This window comes from Gopherus evgoodei, chromosome 6 (assembly GCF_007399415.2).
Source record: "Gopherus evgoodei ecotype Sinaloan lineage chromosome 6, rGopEvg1_v1.p, whole genome shotgun sequence".
Taxonomy (NCBI): Eukaryota; Metazoa; Chordata; order Testudines; family Testudinidae; genus Gopherus; species Gopherus evgoodei.
In genome coordinates this window covers 76,139,496-76,162,046 of record NC_044327.1, presented here as the reverse complement: position 1 = coordinate 76,162,046, position 22,551 = coordinate 76,139,496, and the positions used below count along the sequence as shown (strand labels likewise).

Genomic DNA, 22,551 nt, shown 5'->3' with positions numbered 1-22,551 from the left:
TTGAATCTATTTCCCCATGTTAAAGTATCCTCACATCTTCGCATCAGCTGTCCGAAATGGGCCATCTTGACTATCACTTCAAAAGTTTTTCTCCCCTGCTGATAATAGTTTCTCTTAATTAATTAGTCTCTTACAGTTGGCATGGGTACTTCCACCTTTTCCTGTTCTCTGTATGTAAAAATATCTTCTTACTGCATGTTCCATTCTATGTATCCGATGAAGTGGACTGTAGCCCATGAAAGCTTATGCTCAAATAAATTTGTTAGTCTCTAAGGTGCCACAAGTACTCCTGTTCTTTTTGCTGATACAGACTAACACGGCTGCTACTCTGAAACCTATGAACCTATGAGCATTGATTCAGCAGCACCAAATCATAGCACATGCTGTCTATAGTGGGTTTGTTGTGGCGAGCAGACTGCCTAATAAGGTCAGATTGATGTAAGAGGATGATTTAAGCAGGGTTTTTAATAAGAACTGACAGGAGACCAGGTGGATGCTGATACCAGAGAGCACGAGATTTCAGAAGTCACAATGGAAGGTGATTAGGATGTAGACAAAAGTTTTAGTTGCATGAGATGAAAGCAAAGGAGGCATCTTTGAAATACTATGGAGAAAGAAGCTTCAGGATGTTAATACACAATTGTAATTAACAATTAAAATCAACAAGGTTCAGAAAATAGTATTAAGTGTTGTGAAAACTATTTACCACATTGCATATGTGCATCAAGGCATGAAACATACTGCTACATAGAACAGTACAAATGTATACATTTGTGGAAAAGGAATTAATTGTTAGATGAACTATAACTTTTGCATGTACTGGCTTCTGTGCATGTAACTTTTTAGCTATAAGATTACTATTTTCTCTTTTGGCCCTCTAAGTTAACATGCCACCATAGTGAAGGATGCCACACATTATATTCACTGTGTATGTTGTGGAAGCACTGGTCATGGCTCCATAGTTCAGGAAGCCTTATAAAATGGCCTTAAAATGAGACACAAAGTTATGTTCTTCCTGTACATGCATGTGGTCTTTCTGTGGGAAAATTTCATACAATCTTAAATAAATCATTGTGTAAAAACTATGTAGCTTCTGACTGATTTCCTTTTATAAATTTTTAACATGAAGTGTCTGACATTGGGCTGTGACTGAAATTTGTCTGTGGCAGTCAGTATTTAGTTGAATGATATCTGTTAAAAATTTGCTCATCTACAAAAACATTGGTAGAGAGGGTAATCGTTAGTAGATCTTGTGCAACAGATAAGATTTTTTTAATATAAATATATATAGGATAAAATCTTTTCCCATCATATGCATAAAATATTCTTCACTGGATAATTTTCTTTCAGTAATGACACTTTTCTGTGAGATTATAACACAAAAGAGAATGTTTTATGCATGTACTGCACCATTATCACACACCACTTATTCATTATAAGCAGAGCTGCTAGCACTTCTAGTTAAGGTAGCTGCACTCTTAACAATATAAAACCCGGTTTTCAGTTGCTTATAACTGCTGAAGTTTTAACTGCTTGAGCTGAAATGTAAATGCCACATTTGCCTCAGTCTACATTTTTTGGGAGGAAATGTGACTTCAAATGGTTCAATTATTTCTGATACATGGTTAGGAAAAATAAACTGTCCCTTTTCAGTTTTTTTTTTGTTTTTTTTTTTATTAAACAACTGTTCTGTTGACAAGCTAGTTTCTCCATGCTATAATTTTTCTCATCATGGAATAAGGGATTATACATTCTAATTCTATCGTATGAGACAATATATTCATGTAATGGTTAAGAAAAGTTCTGTAAATGAGTTCCAATAGTTCATGGATTAGGGACCCAAATTTATGGGGTTCCAGGGACTTCTGTATAGATTATTTAGGTTAATCTTTCTATTTACCCAATGGACTCAGTGTAGAAGATATTATCAGAGATGATTAATTTTGCAGTTCTCAAATTGTGGATTTGTGTCTCCAGAGATAACATGCTTGTTGACATAAAAAATGTTTTAAATAAATAAATAAATAATATATAGAGGTGAGAAATAACAGATCTCAACCCTTTTGTCCCTCTGCAAATTTGTGTACACAGAGTCAATCCCTTACCTCTTTCTAAAAGTTCAAAGTTTCAAAAAGTTTAATGAGTAGAACACTGTTGGGGGCAGAATAGATCTGGACAAGGAGAAGTCTGGAGATACATGTGAGAAGAGAGAGACAGGCAGTAGAAACAAAAGTGAAACTGTTTCAGCAGTATATTCCAGAAGTCTTGAGGTCTTTCTGAGTGTAGCCTTCATTGATTGATATCTACCACACCATTCTCTCACTACAAAGGGAAAACCTATGCCGTAAAAGAGACCCAGATTGGGAATATTTTAATGAAGTTCCTCTACCTGTGGGTAAGACAGGCAGGCATGCAAAATGCAAACAGTACAACAAAGAAATGCAAGGCCTGGTTGCCTAAGTGAAACGACATCATGAGAAGTGTTTCTTCTCAGGAGGAAGCTGCGTTGAAGATGATCAAAGGAACTTGTCTGAGCATGCAGAATCTTCAGGTTGGTAAACTTTTTTATTTCATACTTCTTTCTTAAGGACTGCCTGTCTTCCCTTCTGGACTATTCCTGAATTCTCAGGTTTGGGCAAAAAATATAGTGGTTACACTATAGTACTATCATTATAGATGCAGTTGTGATAAAAAATAGATAGCTGAAATAGGCAGATCTTCCTTTTACAATTTCACCTTTAAAGTAGTACTGAGTGCACTGGTCTACAATTTTTGAGAAGTCATCTGCTTCAGAGATAAAATGTGATATTTATTATGTATTTTGATGTGCTGAATTCAAATATGACAATTAAAACAACTGATTGGCTACTTTTCTAAGATATTTAAGTTTTTACATTTTATGTCTATGTATATTGTGTAGATAGTAGAGTTTTAATTATAAATTGTAAACCTGTCTTTTCATGTGTTTATGGTTGCTTTCCATGATAATATTTCACCTGTCCTGTTTATGTAACACTTTAAAAATCAGCAAAAGGGTTATATAAATAAAAGTGATTAGGAAACAAAAGGCAAAAAACTATTCTGTACATAGTTTAGTCCTATTCAGTGTCTACTCGGCACTTCTTGGCTTGTCTCTTGTATTCTTTAAATGGAGCATCTCTTGTCACTGTCCAGCAATAGTCTGCAAGCATTGATGGGCTCCATTTGCCCTGATAGCCTGCCAGAAGATTCCACTGCTGTAGTCTGGAGCCCAACAGCTCTGCCTTACTCTTGGGTAGTTCCAAATCCCTGACAAGGTCATTCAGTTCACCTTGTGTTATGAGGTGTGGTTCAGAGGAGGAGGATGGGAGAAAATGTGGGTCCTGTGACACTGATGTTTCAGGACCAGAAGTCTCATCCTCTTCTTCGTCTGACTCAAGTGAGAATGATTCTGGTGCATCAGGAACCGGCAGTCCTTCTCCGTGGGGTACTGGGCGTATAGCTGATGGAATGTTTGGATAATGCACAGTCCACTTTTTCTTCTTTGACACACCTTTCCCAACTGGAGGCACCATGCAGAAGTAACAATTGCTGGTATGATCTGTTGGCTCTCTCCAAATCATTGGCACTGCAAAAGGCATAGATTTCCTTTTCCTGTTCAACCACTAGCAAAGATTTGTTGCGCAAGTGTTGCAGCATATGTGTGGGGCCCACCTCTTGTCCTGATCTCCAATTTTGCAGCCAAAATAAAGGTGATAGGCTTTCTTAACCATAGTGGTTATACTGCGCTTTTGTGATGCAAAAGTCACTTCACCACAAACATAGCAGAAGTTAGCTGCATTGTTCACACAAGTGCGAGGCATCTCTGCTCACTTTGGCTAAACAGAAATGTGTTCCTTTGCAAAATCAAACACTGACAAATAAGAGAGCACGACACTGTATGATTTCCAGAGCTGATATTGGGCAATTTGTTCAGCAGAGTGATGTAAGCTTTGTTATGATTGCATCATCCATGACTTCTAGGAATAACATGATGCAATTCATATCATGTATGATGCAATACCAGCTTCAGATTGCATCATTCATTGTTTTGCCTAAAAAGCAAGTACTATCCAAACCCAGTCATAGATTTATTCCTAGATCCAGTCAAAGATGTATTTTAGTCATTTCTGGTTTAAATTGAGATCCCTTCCCTTTATAACTCACTCATCCTCCGCCATTCCCAAATCAAGGGTCGTATATATTGACCCAATAGCATATCTTGAAAACTAGAGCCAATCAACAATTTTAAGCATCATTTTCGTTCTCAGTGACCCAGAATTAGTAAAGTTGGACTACATTTATTTCAGAAGCATTTTGGCTGTAGAGCAGTGGTGTCAGTGAATGCAATGAGTAATAATAAATGAGCAATACGGTAATAATAATTAAACAACTGCATTGACTTATTTCATTTAGGGGAATCCATTCTCAACATACAGGATTCTGAAGACTATCCACCTTCAAGATCACCATCATCTATAGTTTCAGAGTTATCTGCCAATGATAGTGTTTCTGTCACATCATGTATGTCACATAGCCATGGTATATCACCTGTAGCAAAAAGAAAAAAAAATCTCCATCATCCAGAAACAACCATAAATAAAAGTTTGTAATAAGAACCAGCAGATTACAAAAGGAGGTAATTGATGAAAAAATTGCCGAGTTTGTTTATGCAACAAACTCTCCTTTCTGTATGATTGAGAACCCACACTTCATTAACATCGTTCAGTCACTAAGACCAGGACACAGTCCATCCAACAGAGCAGATGTCGCAAGCAAATTGCTGGATAAAGAAAGAGAAATTGAGCAGTGTGCAAAAGGTCTGGAGGGTGAAATTGTTAGCCTGAGTCTTGATGGGTGGAGCAATGTCCACAATGATCCCGTTGCATGTGCTTGTGTGACAACAGAAGAAGGGAATGTCTTCCTTATAGACACAATTGATACATCAGGAAATGAACACACAGCAGAATACTTACAAGAAGTAGCAGTAAAAGCTATAACAAACTGTGAAAAAAATTCAAATGTCTAATACACAGCTTGGTCAGGGACACTGCTGCAAATGTACCCAAGATGAGAAGAAATTAGGAGTGAAGAGTCCCAAGCTAATAACATATGGTTGCAGTGCTCATTTGATGCACCTCCTAGCCAAAGACTTCAGTCTTCCACAAATAAAGACTAATATTGTTGAAATTGCAATATATTTCTGTAATAACCACTTTTCAGCAGTTGCTCTGAAAAAAGGAGGAGGAACCAAGCTAACTCACCCACAAGACATGCGATGGAACTCAGCATTGGACTGTTTTGGGCACTATATCAAGAACTGGCCTAATCTGATGACAGTTTGTGAACAAAATTGTGAAAAAAATAGATGACACTGTCACAGCCAAAGTTCTCAACAGTGGGCCTAAGAGAAATGTTGAACACATGAACACACCCTGAAGCCTATTTCTTTAGCTGTGAACAAAATGCACGGAAATAGCTGTTTTAGTGCTGATGCTGTTGAAATTTGGAAGGAACGAGTGAGATCTTAAAAAGAGAAATATGCAATGACAGAGTTAAATTACAAGCATGAAAAAAAAATGGAAAAAGTACCATCTCCAGCTCATTTTCTTGCAAATATTCTCAATACTCGGTACCAGGGTCAAACCTTAACTGCTGAAGAAGAGGGGTTGGCTATGACATGGACATCCAGCAATCATCCCTCCATAATAAACTTCAGAGCTAAGGGTGAACCATTCGAGAAATATATGTTTGCTGATGATGTTTTAAAGAAAGTCACATCAGCGAACTGGTGGAAGTCACTTAAGCACTTGGATTCAGAGACTGTTGGGAGTGATAATCTCACTTTTAACAGTAGTAGTGTGTACCTTCTAAAAATGAAACCTACATATCTCTCTGAGTTGTGAAAAATATGTATTAAGGTTATAAAAGTGCATTCTTGTTGGTTGTTATGTAGAAATCCATGATTAAATCGAGCCTTCCTGATTAGTGATTTAAATCATGATTTGATTCAAATCCATGATTTAAATCAAATCCACCCTGGTTTGTTTTTTTAAAACTAAGGATATTCCATCATGTAGAATTATACTGATCCTCACATAGGTCATCAGTAAGGCTGGAACTAATACCAGAGATTTTTTAGCTCTTCTATTCTGTTTCATAAACACAGCATTAAAAGCATCATCTTGCCACCATTAGTTGAAAATGGGGGAAGAATTAAAATAAGATTAACTAAATTGGCAGGAAATAGAGTGGTAACAGAAGACCATAATATTAATATACGTTACATACAATATGTATCCAATTGTCAGTTTAAGGATGAGGTAATTGTTTACAGTTTGGTATGTGTGGAATGTTGCCATGCATCCAAGTAAAAGTGGAGCATGCTCAGCACAGAGGTAGACTTAAGGTCACCTAAGTAGGTCAGTCAAGCATGGCTCAGTGTAAATATAGGATAAAGGTTACAGACCATAGTAGTACAGACCATAATAGTTGTCAGACCATATTATTTGGCTACAGACCATAATGGCTGATACAGCCATAATATCAAACTGTTCTATAAGAATAACTCAGCAAACAACTATTATTGGATAATAAGGGAAAGATCGTAAAAGAACCAATAGAGAGACTGGAATATGAACATGATCAGAAAGGGTCTTCTGGCTGGCAACACTGTATAAAAGAGACAGTCAGTAGGCAATAGTTACTTAGTTAGGAGGAGGAGGAGGTGAAGGTGAAGATATTGGTGAAATTGTTCAGAGAAGGAGGAGAAGATCAGGGTTAGAACAATCGGGTGGTTTTTGCAGCGGAAGGAAAAACACACCATAAGCAGTGCCAGCACCTGTGGCAACTAGCAAACCCTGACACAACAGAGAGAAAGAAACCTATGGAGAATAGGCATGCTAGTTATAGTGTAAATATAGAACAGAAATCATATTAACATGTTTGGAGCAATAAAGATGTGTTTGCATTAGATCAGTGGCTCTCAACTTTTTCAGACTACTGTACCCCTTTCAGCAGTCTGATTTGTCTTGCATATCCCCAAGTTACAATTCACATAAAAATTAGTTTTGGAATATAACTATTGTACTTACATTTCAGCGTACAGTATATAGAGCAGTATAATCAAGTCATTCTCTATATGAAAGTTTACTTTGTACTGACTTCACTAGTGCTATCTATGTAGCCTCCTGTAAAACTAGCCAAATAGCCAGATGAGCTGATGTACTCCCTGGAAGACATCTGCATACCCCCAGCAGTAGGCGTACTCCTGGTTAAGAACTACTGTGTTAGAGCTTAAACTTTATACATATAAAACAAAGTAAGATTTCTGTCAGTAACTGCACACGGCTAATCACTATATGTAAGGCGTAACACTTAATACTGTTCTAATTGTATGACATTGCAGTTTGGATATTTAAGAATTGTTATTAAGGAGTTGTGTTGCTGAGATTAAATTGTAGCCAGGGATCATCAGTGTTTTACTGTAATAGAAGAGTCTTTGTTTTGGAAAAGTACTGTCTGTGTGTCAATCAATTACATCAGAAGACTGTATCTGATCTAAGATACTCTGGGGAGCAAATCTCTAGTAAACCTAGGGAATTTCTCTAGAGTGAGCCCCCATTCACCCTGCAGAAACAGATTAATAGGTTAGCAGGATACCCAGAAAGGACCTCAGGTGAACCCAGGAGGGAGCAATAGATAAACTATACTAGGGGTACACTGGGTCTCATTTGGAGTAACAGAACCTTTAATGCACTGTAGAGACTTCTGCCACATGAGCTAACATAGTAACCAATAGAAGGAACAGGTTGTCATCCAGTATGTAGATCAGCCTCTAGAGCAGGGGCTCTCAAACTTCATTGCACTGCGACCCACTTCCGACAACAAAAATTACTACATGACCCCAGTGTCCTATGTTACTCTAGATTCTAGAATCAGGGCCAGTGTTAGAGGGCGGTAAGCAGGTAAGAGTGGCTCATGTGTCGGTTTCAGCCCTGAGCACTGGGGCTTGGGCTTTAGCTTCTGGCCCCGGCAGCAGGGTGTCTAATACCAGCCCTGGTGACCCCATGAAAAAAGAAACTTGTGACCCATATTGCGGTCGTGACCCCCAGTTTGAGAACCACTGCTCTAGAGGGAGATGAGACACTTTGCCAGTCGGTTTCACTGATATTTACTGGCAGCAGAGGTACGTTCAGGCGCAGGAATCCTCGTTTCTATTGCAAGTTCCTGGAGGTAGTGTCATCCAGGGGATACAGAAGCTACATACCCAGTCCTTCCTGAGCCATTCTGCCTAGTTGCCTAGCATGTCCCCCTGTGCTTCTGTACCCTGCCCTCCCCCCACTGCCCTGTTCCCTCTCTAGCTCCCGTCACTGTCCTCACTCTTCGTTAACAAACTATTGAGCATGGCAAACTGTGATTTTCAGATGCTTATAACTCAACCAGATTGGTATGGATTTTCAAGCAAAAGATACCTTTTTGCTGCTAGGGTGAGCCACCTACCAAAATTCCACTCACTACTGCATTCTATATTTGATGCTAAAGGTGCTCAACAAAATGGTTGCAAGAATTTAATACTGTTCTGCCAATGTACTTTTCCCTAACCTTGTTCGGAGAAATAGCTGAACTATTTTTGCTGTTTTTTGTTTTTATTTTCCAGAAACATTCAACCTGAGATGCAGCCTGAAAATTTCAGCCTGAATTAACACTTCGTGCTCAGGCCCAGGGAGGTGGAGACAAAGCAGAGGTGAGCTGGGCTACAGGGGCCGCCTATGCCGCAGCAGGAAACCCATGGGAGAGGGGGGAAAGGGAACAGCTCCCTGCCCCAGCTGATCTCCACTCAGCCTTTGCCTCCCTGGCCCTGAGTGCGAAGCCGCCGCTTGCTTCTCAGTCCTCCCAGGCTTCCCGTGTGAACAGCTGATTCCTGGGAAGTGGGGGGGGGGGCACTGCAAGCTCGGCCTGACCTGGTGCTCCAGGCGCTGTGTGGCAGTGGCGTGGCCTGGTGCCAGCCAAACGGCACAGATGTAGCGCCGCCAGTCACCTCCAGGCAATGCGCAGTAAGGGGGCAGGGAGCGGGGCTGGATAGATGGGAGGGAAGTTCAGGGCAGTGGTTGGGTGGATAGGGGTCAGGGGGTTGAATAGGGGCAAGGGTCCCAGGGGAGCAGTCAGGAAGGGAGGGGGGTTGGATGGGGCAGTGGGAGGCAGTCAGGGGCAGGGGTTCCAGAGGCGATCAGGGGACAGGGAGAAGGAGTGGTTGGATAGGGCAGGGGTTCCGTGGGCAATCAGTAAATAGAGGAGTTGGATGGGGCAGCGGGAGACAGGGAAGGGAGGTGAATAGGGCAGAAGTCTCAGGGGGCGGGCCACAACCCCCTTGTGGGGTGAGGGGGGAACCAGTTGTTAAGATTTTGGCAGCTCATCATTGCCAATGACCTCATATATTTTTCATAGTCACTGCTTGCCAGGAAAGAGGTTCCCAAGTATGGCCTACATTCTTTGTTCCTACTTGCATACATTTACTTTTATCCATATGAAAACACATTACTTGCTTGCACCCAGATTGCCAAGCAATCCAGATTGCTCTGTATCAGTGACCTGTCCTCTTCATTATTTACCACTCCTCACATTTTTCAGTCATCTGCAAACTTTAATCACTGATGACTTTGTGTCTTCTTCCAGGTCATTGATAAAAAAGGTCAAATAGCATAGGGCCAAGAACTGACACCCCACCAGGAACACAGCTTTTAATGATTATTCCCTACTTAGAATTCTATTTTGAAATCTAGCAATTAATCATCTTTAATTCATTTAATGTGTGCCATTGTAATTGTATATTGTTCCAGTTTTACAAAATGTTGTGTGGTGCCAAGTCAAATACCATACAGAAATATAAGCACATTACATCAACACTATTCTCTTCATCCCTCAAATTCAGAATCTCAAAAAAAATTACATAAAACTAGTTTTAGAGGATTTATTTTCCATACACCCATGTTGACTGGCATTAATTATATTACCCTCTTTTAATTCTTTATTTATGCAGTCCTATATCAACCACTTTATTTTCTTGCGTATGACTGATGGCAAACTAAGAGACTTATAGTTACCCCGCGTCATCCTGCTTACCCTTTTAAAATACTGGCATAACATTAATTTTCTTCAGGGTTCTGGAACTTCCCCCACATTCCAAGACTTATTGAAAATCAACATTAATGGTCCAAAGAGTACGTGAAGCAGCACTTCTAAAACTCTTGGGTGCAAGTTGTCTGGACCTGCTGATTTCAAAGTGTTTAATTTTAAGAGTTACTATTTAACGTTCTCCTGAGAACACCAGTGGAATGGAAAGACTTATTATCATGACTACATCATCCAAATTTCCCCCTGCAAATACAAAACAGAAATATTTAACACTTCCGCTTTTTCTCCGTAATTCTACCATTCCCATCCAGTAATAGAGGAAAACCAATTGACCTAGATAATACTAACTAGAGATACCTAGCATTTGTAGAAGACTTGCATTTTCAAACTAGCCATTAATCAAACTTCATAACATCTCTTTTGAAGTAGACAGCTAAGACTTATTTGCCTAGTGGGGAAACTGAGGCAAAGAAGGTACTTGTTAGCCATTCTTCAACAAAAAAACCCTCAAAAACAGACTTCAAAGAGAAACTGCAGAGCTACAATTTATTTGCAAACTTAACACCATCAGTTTGGGCTTGAATAGGGACTAGGAGTGGCTAGCTCACTACAAAAGTAATTTCCCCTTTCTTGGTATTGACACCTTCTCCTCAATTATTGGGAGAGGACCACATCCACCCTGACTAGATTGGCCTTCAACATTGGTTCTCCATTTGTAAGGTAACTCCCTTTTCTTCATGTGCCTGTGCCTGTATCTGTAATTTTCATTCTATGTGTCTGAAGAAGTGGGGCTTTTACCCATGAAAGCTTATGCCCAAATACATTTGTTAGTCTTTAAGGGCCACCGGGCTCCTTGTTGTTTTTATGATTTGTGCAAGGTCACATAAGAAGTTAGCGCAGGACCAGAAACAGACCCTCCCCAACTCAGTGTCCCGACTAGTTCCAGGCCCTTCTCCTAACCAAACATACCGTCTTTAATTTATAGCGCCACCACTACCACTTGGCAAAAGGAATAAATTGTGGGGCGGCAGCCTGGGTCGCCCCCAACTGCTCACCCCGCGACAGACGGCGGTACACGGCGTGACCCGGCCCTGGAGAGCGCAGCTGGGGCGCCTGCCACACGCTGCCAAACGGCCAACTTAGTTATCAAGAGGCACGGAGGGGTTAACGGTCAGTCTCAAGGAGCGTCCTGTTGTGAGGGGCTGGGGAGTCGGGCCCGGGAGGCAGGAGAGGGGCTAGAGGGGAGCGGGTACCTGCCGGGGCGGTTCGAGAGGGGCCCAGATCCCCAGAAGGGGCGTGTTGGGACACAGCAGCCCGGGGATGGCTCGGACCCTGCCCACGGTCTCTCCGCCCCGCCAGGCTCACTTACCGGCCGGGCCCCGCTCAGCTCCGTGTTCGCAGCCCCGGAGACCGGGGAGCGTCAGTGACAACGTCCCGGAACGCCTCGGTCCTACATCCGGGGGCGGGGCCGGCCGCTGCCGGCGGGAAGGAGGCTGCAGGGGCTGGTATCGTAGGGCGCAGGCTGCCTCTTACAGCGGCTCCGGGATCGGATCTTCTACAGCAGCTGCAGTGCTGGGAGCGCTGCCCCCTCCCCAGAGCAGCGCTTGGGCTACCAGTGCCAGCGGGCACCAGGGCGGCTGTTTGAGAGCGACCGTCCCCCGTCAGGGAAAGGTGAGCTCCCTGGGGTGGCCGAGTGTGGCCTCCCCGGCCCCCATGGTAGGTGTGGGCGGGTGAGAGCTGGGTACCCGACCGTGATGCGCGCCCTAGGCCCAGCAATGCCATGTAAACTGTGCACTAATATGGAGGTAGAATTGACTGGTGGTGCCCCATGAAGTACCGTTGCTGGCTCAGGTTTGAAAATGCAGTTGGCGCCATCTCCCTTCAACATCCTGTCTCCTTCCCTGCTGTTCTACTTCTCCTATTAAGATTCCCTAGGGCCCTTTCCGCTACAGCCTACCCTGCCTAGGACAGCTGGTTTCCCTTTGCTTATTATGGACTCCCCCTCCCCGCAGTGGTTGGTCTGAATCCCTCTGTCTGTACTCAGGGGTTTCCTCAGGGAACAGTCAGCTTCTTTTATAAAGCAGCCTCAGCGGCAGAGCTTGTGGGCAGGTCTGTTCTGAGGGAGGGCAGGCTGGCACACAAAGGTGCAGAGCTGGGAGCATCATGGAGGTGTTCAGTGTTGGCTGGAACCTCTGCTTTAGGCTGTTCTCTTGAGTGTACATTAATGCTACTTAGTAACCATTTAAAATGGTTATGTTTTGTAGTAACTCAAGGTAGCATTACTCTAATAGAAGCATTTGCTTATATAGCTATATTAAGTCTTTAATTTTATCCAAAAATGTGGAAGGAGTAGAAAGTTCAAATACAACTACAAAGAATTTATGCATATACTTTTTCCCCCCTAAAAAAAAAAATTACAGATGGCATGCGCTGTCCAAAAACGGAGAATCCAACTAACTGGATTTAAGAAACAAGAAAAGGAGGCTATAGTTGAATTACTACTTACGCTGGACTGTGTTTTTATTGATACTGAGGTGAGCATATATCTTTGTTTCATTCATTAAATTCACAGATGAAACAAAAGGAAGCAGCCGATAAGATAGAAGTCTATAGATAAATAGGCTGGATGATGGTCTAGGCTTAAGTTTGTGCTAGTAGCTAATATTTTTTTTAAAGCCATTTTCAATTACACTGTTTTTCTTTTGTTAGCAATACAGAAATTGCACACATCTTATAGCAAAACAGCTTTCCAAGAGTGAAAAGTTCTTAGCTGCTTGTGCAGCAGGTGAGTAACAAATTGTGGTATCCTCTTTAACTATATTTGTTAATGAAGAAATAAAGTTATTAACCTTGTTTCATAATTGTTCTTATCTTTGCTAATAAAGAAGACTCTTGCTCAATCTTGGATTTGCTTCCTCTCACCTTATCTCTTCCCCTTATTTGACTGAAATCAGTAAGTCTGTTACCCCACAAAAAGATAATTGTTGGCTAAGGTAATTAAGACTGAGAAGTCACAAATTATTTATTAGAGAAAATAAAAAGTATTGGAATACTTGTTATTGGTAGCATACAATTCTGATGCTAAACTTCACACTAACATTCAATCACAGACTGCAAACTTCTGCCTGCACAGCAGCCCCCTAGGGCCAAAAGAAAAAACCCCTTACCTCTGCCTTATTCTTGACTCTAGACCCCAGTTTTACTCCTTTGTTCTTTTCATATCTATGGCCTGATTCTGAAAATCCTTACTCAAGCAATTAAAGGTTTTCAAGGTGAGACTTCTATACTGTAAGAGGTTTTTTGATGTAGGGCTTCCTGGAAGGGCTTTATAGTGTTAACAGGCTGTGATTATGGATGTAAGTTTTTTGCAATGGCAACATATTGATATGGTAACCATTACAATTATCCTATTTTCTTTTCAGCATACTTATCCTATATATTATGTATTGAAGCATATATATTACTATAATTATTTGTATTATCATAGTGATTAGGGGCCCTAGTCTACACCAGGAGGACCGCATTATACTAGGTGCTGTATGAACATACAACAAAAAGATAGATCATAAAGACCTAGCATAAGATAAGACAAACATATGGGAGAGCTCAAGTAAACGATGAGAGGTATAGGTCAGCATGGTAGGCAGTGGACTTTGCACGTTAGCAGCCTAACTTAAGTTTTTCATAGGCCTTCCTGCAATGGAGAATGTTGGGGAAGGATTTGAGGATGAATAATGAGATAGGTTTGTGAATATTTAAAGAGGGAACCTCTCAAGTGTGTGGGGCAGCCTGGGAGAAAGCATGGACAAGTGGGCAGTGGAATCTCACATCATGGAATGATTGGAGGTGAGTGTTTAACATGTCAGTAGTGAATAAGAGATAATAAGGTGGAGATAGGTCATGTGGGGCCTTGAAAGAGAATACAGGCAGCTTATGTTTGATTCAGTAGAGAAGGGAAGCCAGTGAAGTGATTCAAAGAGAGGAATGACATGGTTGAAGTGATGGGCTAGGAAAGTCTTAGTATCTGTGTTTTTTAAATGGATATGAGCAGGGCATGACTGTATTTAAGGCCAGAGAGAAGGGTGTTCAAGTAAGTGAGACATAGATTCATAGACTCTAGGACTGGAAGGGACCTCGAGAGGTCATCGAATCCAGTCCCCTGCCCTCATGGCAGGACCAAATACTGTCTAGACCATCCCTGATAGACATTTATCTACCCTACACTTAAATATCTCCAGAGATGGAGATTCCACAACCTCCCTAGGCAATTTATTCCAGTGTTTAACTACCTTGACAGTTAGGAACTTTTTCCTAATGTCCAACGTAAATCTCCCTTGCTGCAGTTTAAGCCCATTGCTTCTTGTTCTATCATTAGAGGCTAAGGTGAACAAGTTTTCTCCCTCCTCCTGATGACACCCTTTTAGATACCTGAAAACTGCTATCAGGTCCCCTCTCAGTCTTCTCTTTTTCAAACTAAACGAACCCAATTCTTTCAGCCTTCCTTCATAGGTCATGTTCTCAAGACCTTTAATCATTCTTGTTGCTCTTCTCTGGACCCTCTCTAGTTTCTCCACATCTTTCTTGAAATGTGGTGCCCAGAACTGGACACAATACTCCAGTTGAGGCCTAACCAGCGCAGAGTAGAGCGGAAGAATGACTTCTCGTGTCTTGTTTACAACACACCTGTTAATGCATCCCAGAATCACGTTTGCTTTTTTTGCAACAGTATCACACTGTTGACTCGTATTTAGCTTGTGGTCCACTATGACCCCTAGATCTCTTTCTGCCATACTCCTTCCTAGACAGTCTCTTCCCATTCTGAATGTTAAGAGCTTGAAGGAGAGTTTTGGCTGTGTGGATGGATATGAAGGGCCCTATCTTAGAGATACTATGCATAAAGAATTGGTAAGATTTAGATGTAGCCTGGATATGAAGCCTAGAGAAAGGTTGGAGTTGAAGATGATGCCCATTTTGCAGGCCTGAATGACAGGAAAGGTGGTAGTGTTACCTACAATGATTGAGAGAGAAAGTAGTAGGGAAGGGTTTGGGGGAAGGAAGATTTTAGCCATGTTTACCTTGAGTGGGCAGCTAGACATCCACAAGATCATCTCAAGGAGGCAGGTTGTGATTTTAGTTTGGACAGAATGGGACAGGTCTGGAGTTAACTCACAAATCTGTCTCTTATCAGCATTAAGATAGTGGTTGAATTTGTTTGTGAATTAGATTACCCAGAGATAAAGTGCAGATGGAGAAGAGAACAGAACCAAGGATGGAGCTCCCACATAAAGTTACAGGGTGGATGAGGATCCTCCAGAGGACATGCTGAAGGAGCAATTAGTGAACCATGAAAGAAGAGAGTTACAGAAGCCAAGCAAGGACAAGATTTCAAGACTCAAAGGTAGCTGACAAGTCAAGGAGGACATGGATGGAGTACTGGTTCTGAACTTTAGGTAGAAAGAGGGCATTAGAGATTTTGGTAAGAACCATTTCAGTGAAATATAAGGGGCAGATGCTAGATTGGAAAGGGTCTAAAATGGAACTGGAGGAGAGGAACTCCAGAAAGTTATTGTAGACAAGAGCATTCAATGAGTTTATAGGTAGATGGGGAAGTAGTTACAGGCAAGTGGGGTTAAGGATATTGTGTTTGGGGGTTTTTTTTAGATGGGAGAGACTAAAGCATGCATATATGCTGGAGTCATAGGTTCAGGGCAACTGCACTCCTGTTTCCCCTCAGTGATCCAGGAAGGACACCACTCTTAGGCTGCCAGCTCCCCGGTCTGGCACCTTTCTTGGGTGGAGACCCCCATCTCTCTTCCTTCTGACCAGGGTGTATCCAAGCTACACAGTTCCCTGCCTTCACTGTGTTGTTCCAGTGCAGACAGGTTGTCCAAGGAATACCTGTTTGTTTCTCTTCAGAGATGGTTAACAGGTGTAATTGCTACAGTTGTAAGTACCCCAGAGTTCTTTCTATGCAAGCCTACTTTAAAATAAAAGATAAAAAACTTTACAGATAATGTATTGAAAACAAACATGAAAAACCTTGCATGCATGCTAATAAACTTACCAGAAATCATTCCAATCCTAATATGGGTTCTGACAGGAACATCCTTCAACCACCATCTCCACCTAAAGGGATTCTTTGTGGTTACTAGTTCATCACAGCTGCAGCTTAGAGCAACCCCTTAGTCCAGTGGTTCTCAATTTGTGGGCCCAATCAGCACAGAGCTGCAGCCCAGGTGACATCCTCAGGGCCATAGAGGTAGTATATATATTGTGTGGGTATGGCCCTCATCACAGAGAGCTTCATATGTGGCCTGCAGTGGTAAATAGGTTGAGACCCACAGCCTTAGTCTTATGAGACCTCAGTAGTCCCAGTCCTTAAGGATTGGGGCCCTCCATGGACCAGGATTCTTGTCCATTTGCTGACACAAGAAGGCCCGTAGCCAGGCTGTTTGTCCAAAAATCCTTTTTTCTAATGGTCCCTGGAGAATCCTGATGAATTAGTATATACACATAGCTCTGCAAGAGGGTGGCTTCAAAGGGATGATAACAGAAGGAAGTATATCCTCTCCCTCCCTACCACCACAAGAGAAGGTACATACAATGCCACAATAACTCATACAGTTTTTTTAATACAGTGTACCTCAAAGGTATTCACCCTAATTTGATAAGATCTCATTCAAAAAACTTAATCTTAATTCTGTGGGATTTGTTTAGAATATTACAGGATGTTGTCAGTCTGTCACAGCCTTACACCAGTCTTCAAATTCAAACTAACAGGCTTATATACAGATATGCTAAATCAGTATTTACTGATAATTATAAAATTGTTCCGTTGTACTGGCATTTAAATGCCAGTGAGAGACAACTTTTAAAATTCTAGCATCTAATGACAATTGGCTATATGTGGGTAGACTCTGGCACCCCATGCAGAGCCTTATTAAAGTCAGGGCTATAGAATTTAGGTCCTGATCATGCAGCAAGTTCCATGCCTGCAAAAGCAGACAAGATTCTGTTTGTGCTGGAATTCCTTGCAGGATTGGGGCTTTAATGAGAGAGGTTAAGTGATTTGCTTGAAGACACAGAGAGAACTGGTGTCTGAGTCAAGATTGAGTCATGATTTTCTGTCTTCTGTCTAGATGGCATCATCTCCTCCAAAGGTGCAGGCACTTAAACCAAATTATTCTTGTAAACAGGATTATTTCAAGGTAGGATCAAGCAAAAGAGAAAGTGGGTCCATGGAAAAAGAAAATTTTTTCTGTAGTCAAGAAAACCCAATAAACTATTGGCCAAATTCAAAGTGTGAGCATGTATGCGTGTGCTTAACATTGTCTAATATGAAAAATCCTTTACCTATATTGAAATAAAGCAGATTCATGTGGTTATGATGTTGCATACGATGGACTTCCATCTCAAACCATCCCTTACAAGTCTTCTTCCTTCATCAAGAGTCAGTATGGGAGAATTCTGCCTTCTTAAATCCTTCAAAACTGCATCTTCCAAACTCATTGAGGCAGACCTTGTGCTCTGCTTCCTTTCATCTCAGCTATGTAAACCTTCTGTAGAAGCGTACCTTCTTCTACATGTTGGGTATAACCCCACAGCTGTACTCTTCTTGTTCTTCACTGATGACAGACTACAACTTGCTGGGATCATCTAAGTATCTTCTTGTTTGTGACAAAATCAAATCAATGGATGTTAAGAATATGCTATAACTCTTAATATTGAAAACTGTTTAGTTTCCTCTCCTCAGCTGTTCAATGGCCATATTTCTGCTCCATATAAAAGGGTTGTAATCACCACCACATTAAACAATAAACATCTTGCCTCCTAAACAGAGGGCTGTTGAAAACACTGAATACGATTGACACAAGACCGCCTCTACAAATGATTACTTTGGTTGTAGAACATCTTGCTGTCAGCCAACTACCCAGATAGAGAACTCTTCACCATTCCACATCATTACCATCTACCTGCAGTGTCAGCTGGTCATTTGTTTCCATTTTATCACCAGTGATCTTAAGTCCCATACTTTTTGCATTAGCTGTAGTTGGTCAGTAGTGTCTTCAAATAAGGCAATATCATCCACATATTCAAGATCCTCTAAAAATGACTCTTCGAACTTCACCCCTCCTGCTTGATCTCCATGAGCTTCATTATCAGTTTAATAAAATATTAAATAATGTGTGTGTGGGGGGAGAGAGAGAGAGAACATATCCCTGAGATACTCCTGATTCTAGTGAAAACCAGTCTAATACAACCACTGATCCTCACACAACTAAATGTACCATGGTAGAGTTCCTCTAGTAAGCACGCTACATAGTCAGACACTTTATACTGAAGTAGCAGTATCCAGAGTGTATCATCTGCTTGATGTACTGATTCCAAAAGTGCCACATGCTGAGTGTGCCACAATAGCAAGCAAGGGGGACAGTGTCTGTGTGTCTCTCTCTTGTGACTTCCCAGCCCTTGCATCTCGGCAGTGATTTGTGTCTCTACCGGCTGCTCCAGGTGCCCAAACTGACCTGCCTGCACTGCCAGGGTGGGGCTTGTGACCAATCCTGCGGCTTCCCTTTGCTTCCCCATCAGAAATAATTTTTCTCTGGGGAAGCAAAGAAATATACGGGGGCCATGAATTCTGCCCATGTGCACTGACACAGAATTCCCTCTGGAGTAATGAGAGCGATAAAGGATGGAGCTGGACAGGGAAAGGATGGCAGCTCCTCCACTCTAGGGCTTTGGAAAGTTTTATTAGGTTCTCTCTCAGCAGCTACTAGGGAGACTCACATTTCACGTGCTTGTCACATTATATTTTGAGCCCGAAAACAATCACAGACTTGGAAGCTAGCTGTCCCCATCTAAAGATTAAAAAACTAGAAGGGAAATGAAAAAACAAATCCCATATTATTTTAATTAATCTTTCTTGGTATCTGATTCATGATTTTATACTATTAGGGATTGACTGTAGTGCATCCATGCAGATGGCTCCCCCTCTGTGGGCACAGGGTCTTGATAAATCTCTTAAGGCTGCAAATCCTCATCCTTTCCCATCTCCGTTCCCTTGGATAATACAATGAAAACAGGGCGAGCAGCTTTCCCCAACCAGTTAAGCAGGAGAAGCTGCAAGGAAGCGCTTCTTGCCTAAGCCAGGGAATGGAGAAGGAGCTTTCCCTGCTTTTAGCAGAAGAGAGGAAGCCACTCCCTCTTTAATCTCTATGAGGCTCCCCTCAAATTCTTCCCCTTGAGGTAAGAGTGTAAAGGGGTAGGCAAAACAGGGCCCGCGGGCCAGATTCGGCCCATCTAACATTTCTGTCTGGTCTGCCATGACTTACATTTCTATCTGGCCTTCTTTGTCCCCTCCCGGTCTCTGAGTCTGGGCTGCTAAAAGTCCCACGGCACAGCAGGGTGCTCAGGCAGGCTGCCTGCCTGCTGTGGCCCCATCCTGTTCCTGGAAGTGGCTGGCTGCTGCTGGCACATCTCTGTGTGTCCCTAACGAGGGGAGAGGTGGCTTCGTGCACCCTGTCCCCAGCACAATCCTCAGAGCTCCCAGTGGCCAGAAACCAGCCAATGGGAGCTGCAGGGGTGGTGCTTGCAGGCATGAGCAGTGTATGGACTCCTGCTGCCCCCCAAGGGGTGCACAGAGATGTTCCAGCAGCAGCCAGCCACAGCCACTTCCGGGAGCAGCATGGGGCCACTGCATGCAGGCAGCCTGCCAGAGCCCTGCTGCATAGCTGGCCGGGAGCCTCCTGTGGTAAGTTCCTCCCAGCCAGAGCCTGCATTTTGCACCCCTACCCCCTGCCCCAGGTCAGAACTCCCTCCTGTACCAAACTACCTCGTAGACCTTGCACCTCCTCCTGCACCCCAATGTCCTGCCCCAGCCTAGAGCCCCCTCCTGCACCAAACTCCCTCCCAGAGCCCACCCCCCCTTGCACCCCAACTGTCATAAACAGATAAGAAAAGTTAATAGCACAGAAGTACTTTATATCTCTTTGACTGTAAAGGGTTAACAAGTTCAGTAAGCCTGGCTGTCACCTGACCAGAGGAGCAATCAGAGGACAGGATACTTTCAAATCTTGAGGGAGGGAAGTTTTTTGGCTGTGCTGTTAGTTTTGGTGGTTGTTCACTCTGGGGGCTCAGAGGGACCAGACGTGCAACCAGGTTTCTCTCCAATCTCCCTGATAGAGGTTCTTATAGATTCAGAATAGTGAGTACTAGATAGATAAAGCGAGTTAGGCTTATGTTTGTTTTCTTTATTTGCAAATGTGTATTTGGCTGAAAGGAGTTCAAACTGGTATTTTGCTGAAAAGATTCTAATTTGTACTTGTATACTTAGACTGGGAGGGTATTCCCAGTGTCTATAGCTGAAAGACCCTGTAACATATTCCATTTTTTTTCAATTTACAAAGATAATTTTTACTGTTTTTTCTTTCTTTAATTAAAAGCTTTTCTTGTTTAAGAACCTAATTGTTTTTTATTCTAGTGAGACCCCAGGGGACTGGGTCTGGATTCACCAGGGAACTGGTGGGGAGAAAGGAGGGAAGAGGGGAAGAGAGGCTGATTTCTCTCTGTGCCAGGATTACTTTCTCTCAGGAAGAGTCTGGGAGGGGGAAAGAGAAGGAGGGGGGAAGGTACATTTTCCTCTCTGTTTCAGATTCAAGGAGTTTGAATCACACAGTGATCTTCCAGGGTAACCCAGGGAGGGGAAGCCTGGGAGAGGCAACAGTGAGGGAAAGGGTTTACTTTCCTTGTGTTAAGATCCAGAGGGTCTGGGTCTTGGGGGTCCCCGGGCAAGGTTTTGTGGGGACCAGAGTGTACCAGGCACTGGAATTCCTGGTTCGTGGCAGCGCTACAGGTTCTAAGCTGGTAATCAAGCTTGAAGGAATTCATGCTGGTACCCCATCTTTGGACGCTAAGGTTCAGAGTGGGGAATTGTACCATGACACCAACACTGCACGAGCCCAGAGCACTCCTCCATTAATATAGTAGAAATATGCAGCCCATGGCGACTTACCAAAACTAGTCACAAAATTAGTGACCCCGCCCCCCCACCCTGCAAACATTATTGCCCACCCCTGGTGTAAAGGGAACTCTGTCAGGGATATTTCAGGAAGGTCTCTTGCACCTCTTATCTCTCCATCAGGTTTCTGCATGCAAGGACTTCCCCTTCCCCCGCCTCCTTTTCTCTCTCTCAAAAGGACAGCTAAACCAACAAAACAGCAGAGACAAGGTGAAAATTTCCAAGGAGACTGAAGTGTTCTCCTACTGGTTTTTGTATGTTACCATTCCTGATTTGTGTCCATTTATTCTTTTACATAGATACTGTTGGATTTGGCCAATGTTCATGGCAGAGGGGCATTGCTGGCACATGGCACGTATCACATTAGTAGATGTACAGGTGAACGAGCCTCTAATGGTGTAGCTGATGTGATTGGGTCCTCTGATGGTGTTGATAGAGTAGATATGGGGACAGAATAGGCAACACGGTTTGTTACAGGGATTGGTTCCTGGGTTAGCATTTCTGTGGTGTGGTGTGTAGGTGCTGGTGAGTATTTGCCTCAGGTTGGGGGGCTGACTGTAAGCAAGGAGTGGCCTGCCTCCCAAGGTCTGTGAGAATGAGGGATCATTGATGATGTGCTGGAGATGTTTTAGCTGGGGGCTGTATGTGATGGCCTGTGGGATTCTGTTGTTTTCCTTGCTGGGCTTCTTCTGTAGTAGATGACTTCTGAGTACCCATCTCACTCTGTCAATCTGTTTCCTCATTTCCTCAGGTGAGTATTATAGTTTTAAGAATGCTTGATAAGATCTTTTAGATGTTTGTTTCTGTCTGAGGGATTGAAGCAAATGTGGTTGTATCTTAGGGCTTGGCTGTAGACAATGGATCATGTGATATGTCCTGGATGGAAGCTGGAGGCATGTAGGTAAGTATAGCAGTGAGTAGGTTTCCGGTATGGGTGGTGTTTATGTGACCATTACTTGTTTCCACTGTAGTGTCCAAGAATTGGATCTCTTGTGTGGACTGGTCCAGGCTGAGGTTGATGGTGCAGTGGAAATTGTTGAAATTCAGGTGGAATTCTTCAAGGGCCTCCTTCCCGTAGGTCCATATGATGAAGATATCATCAATGTAGCACAAGTAGAGGAGGGGCTCTGGGAGACGAGAGCTGAGAAAGTGTTGTTCTAAGTCAGCCATAAAAATGTTGGCATACTGTGGGGCCATGCAGGTACCCATAGCAGTGCCGCTGACTTGAAGGTATAAGTTGTCTCCAAATCTGAAATGGTTGTGAGTGAGGACAAAGTCCCAAAGTTCAGCCACCAGGTGTGCTGTGGCCTCATCAGGGATACTGTTCCTGACAACTTGTAGTTCATCGTCATGTGGAATATTGGTGTAAAGAGCTTCTACAT

General features: G+C 42.6%; 2 protein-coding genes across 4 annotated transcripts in view; one reads left to right on the top strand and one right to left on the bottom strand.

The window, feature by feature from the left end:
* The window catches only part of KIAA0825 (KIAA0825 ortholog), a 226,266-nt gene extending 214,676 nt beyond the window's left edge, over nt 1-11,590 (bottom strand). Inside the window, 1 exon segment of the mRNA XM_030567980.1 lies at nt 11,522-11,590. The gene's annotated coding sequence lies outside the window, so the exon portion shown is untranslated.
* A 154-nt stretch (nt 11,591-11,744) lies between these two features.
* The window catches only part of SLF1 (SMC5-SMC6 complex localization factor 1), a 75,798-nt gene continuing 64,991 nt past the window's right edge, over nt 11,745-22,551 (top strand). For 2 of the 3 annotated variants that reach the window (XM_030567940.1, XM_030567939.1), the window contains exons 1-3: nt 11,745-11,823; nt 12,573-12,686; nt 12,862-12,937. In XM_030567940.1, coding sequence (XP_030423800.1) covers nt 12,573-12,686; nt 12,862-12,937 — 190 coding nt within the window. In that variant the 5' untranslated portion in view covers nt 11,745-11,823. Of the gene's footprint in view, nt 11,824-12,572; nt 12,687-12,861; nt 12,938-22,551 lie in introns of those variants that run through there. The other variant, XM_030567941.1, reaches the window with a different exon arrangement.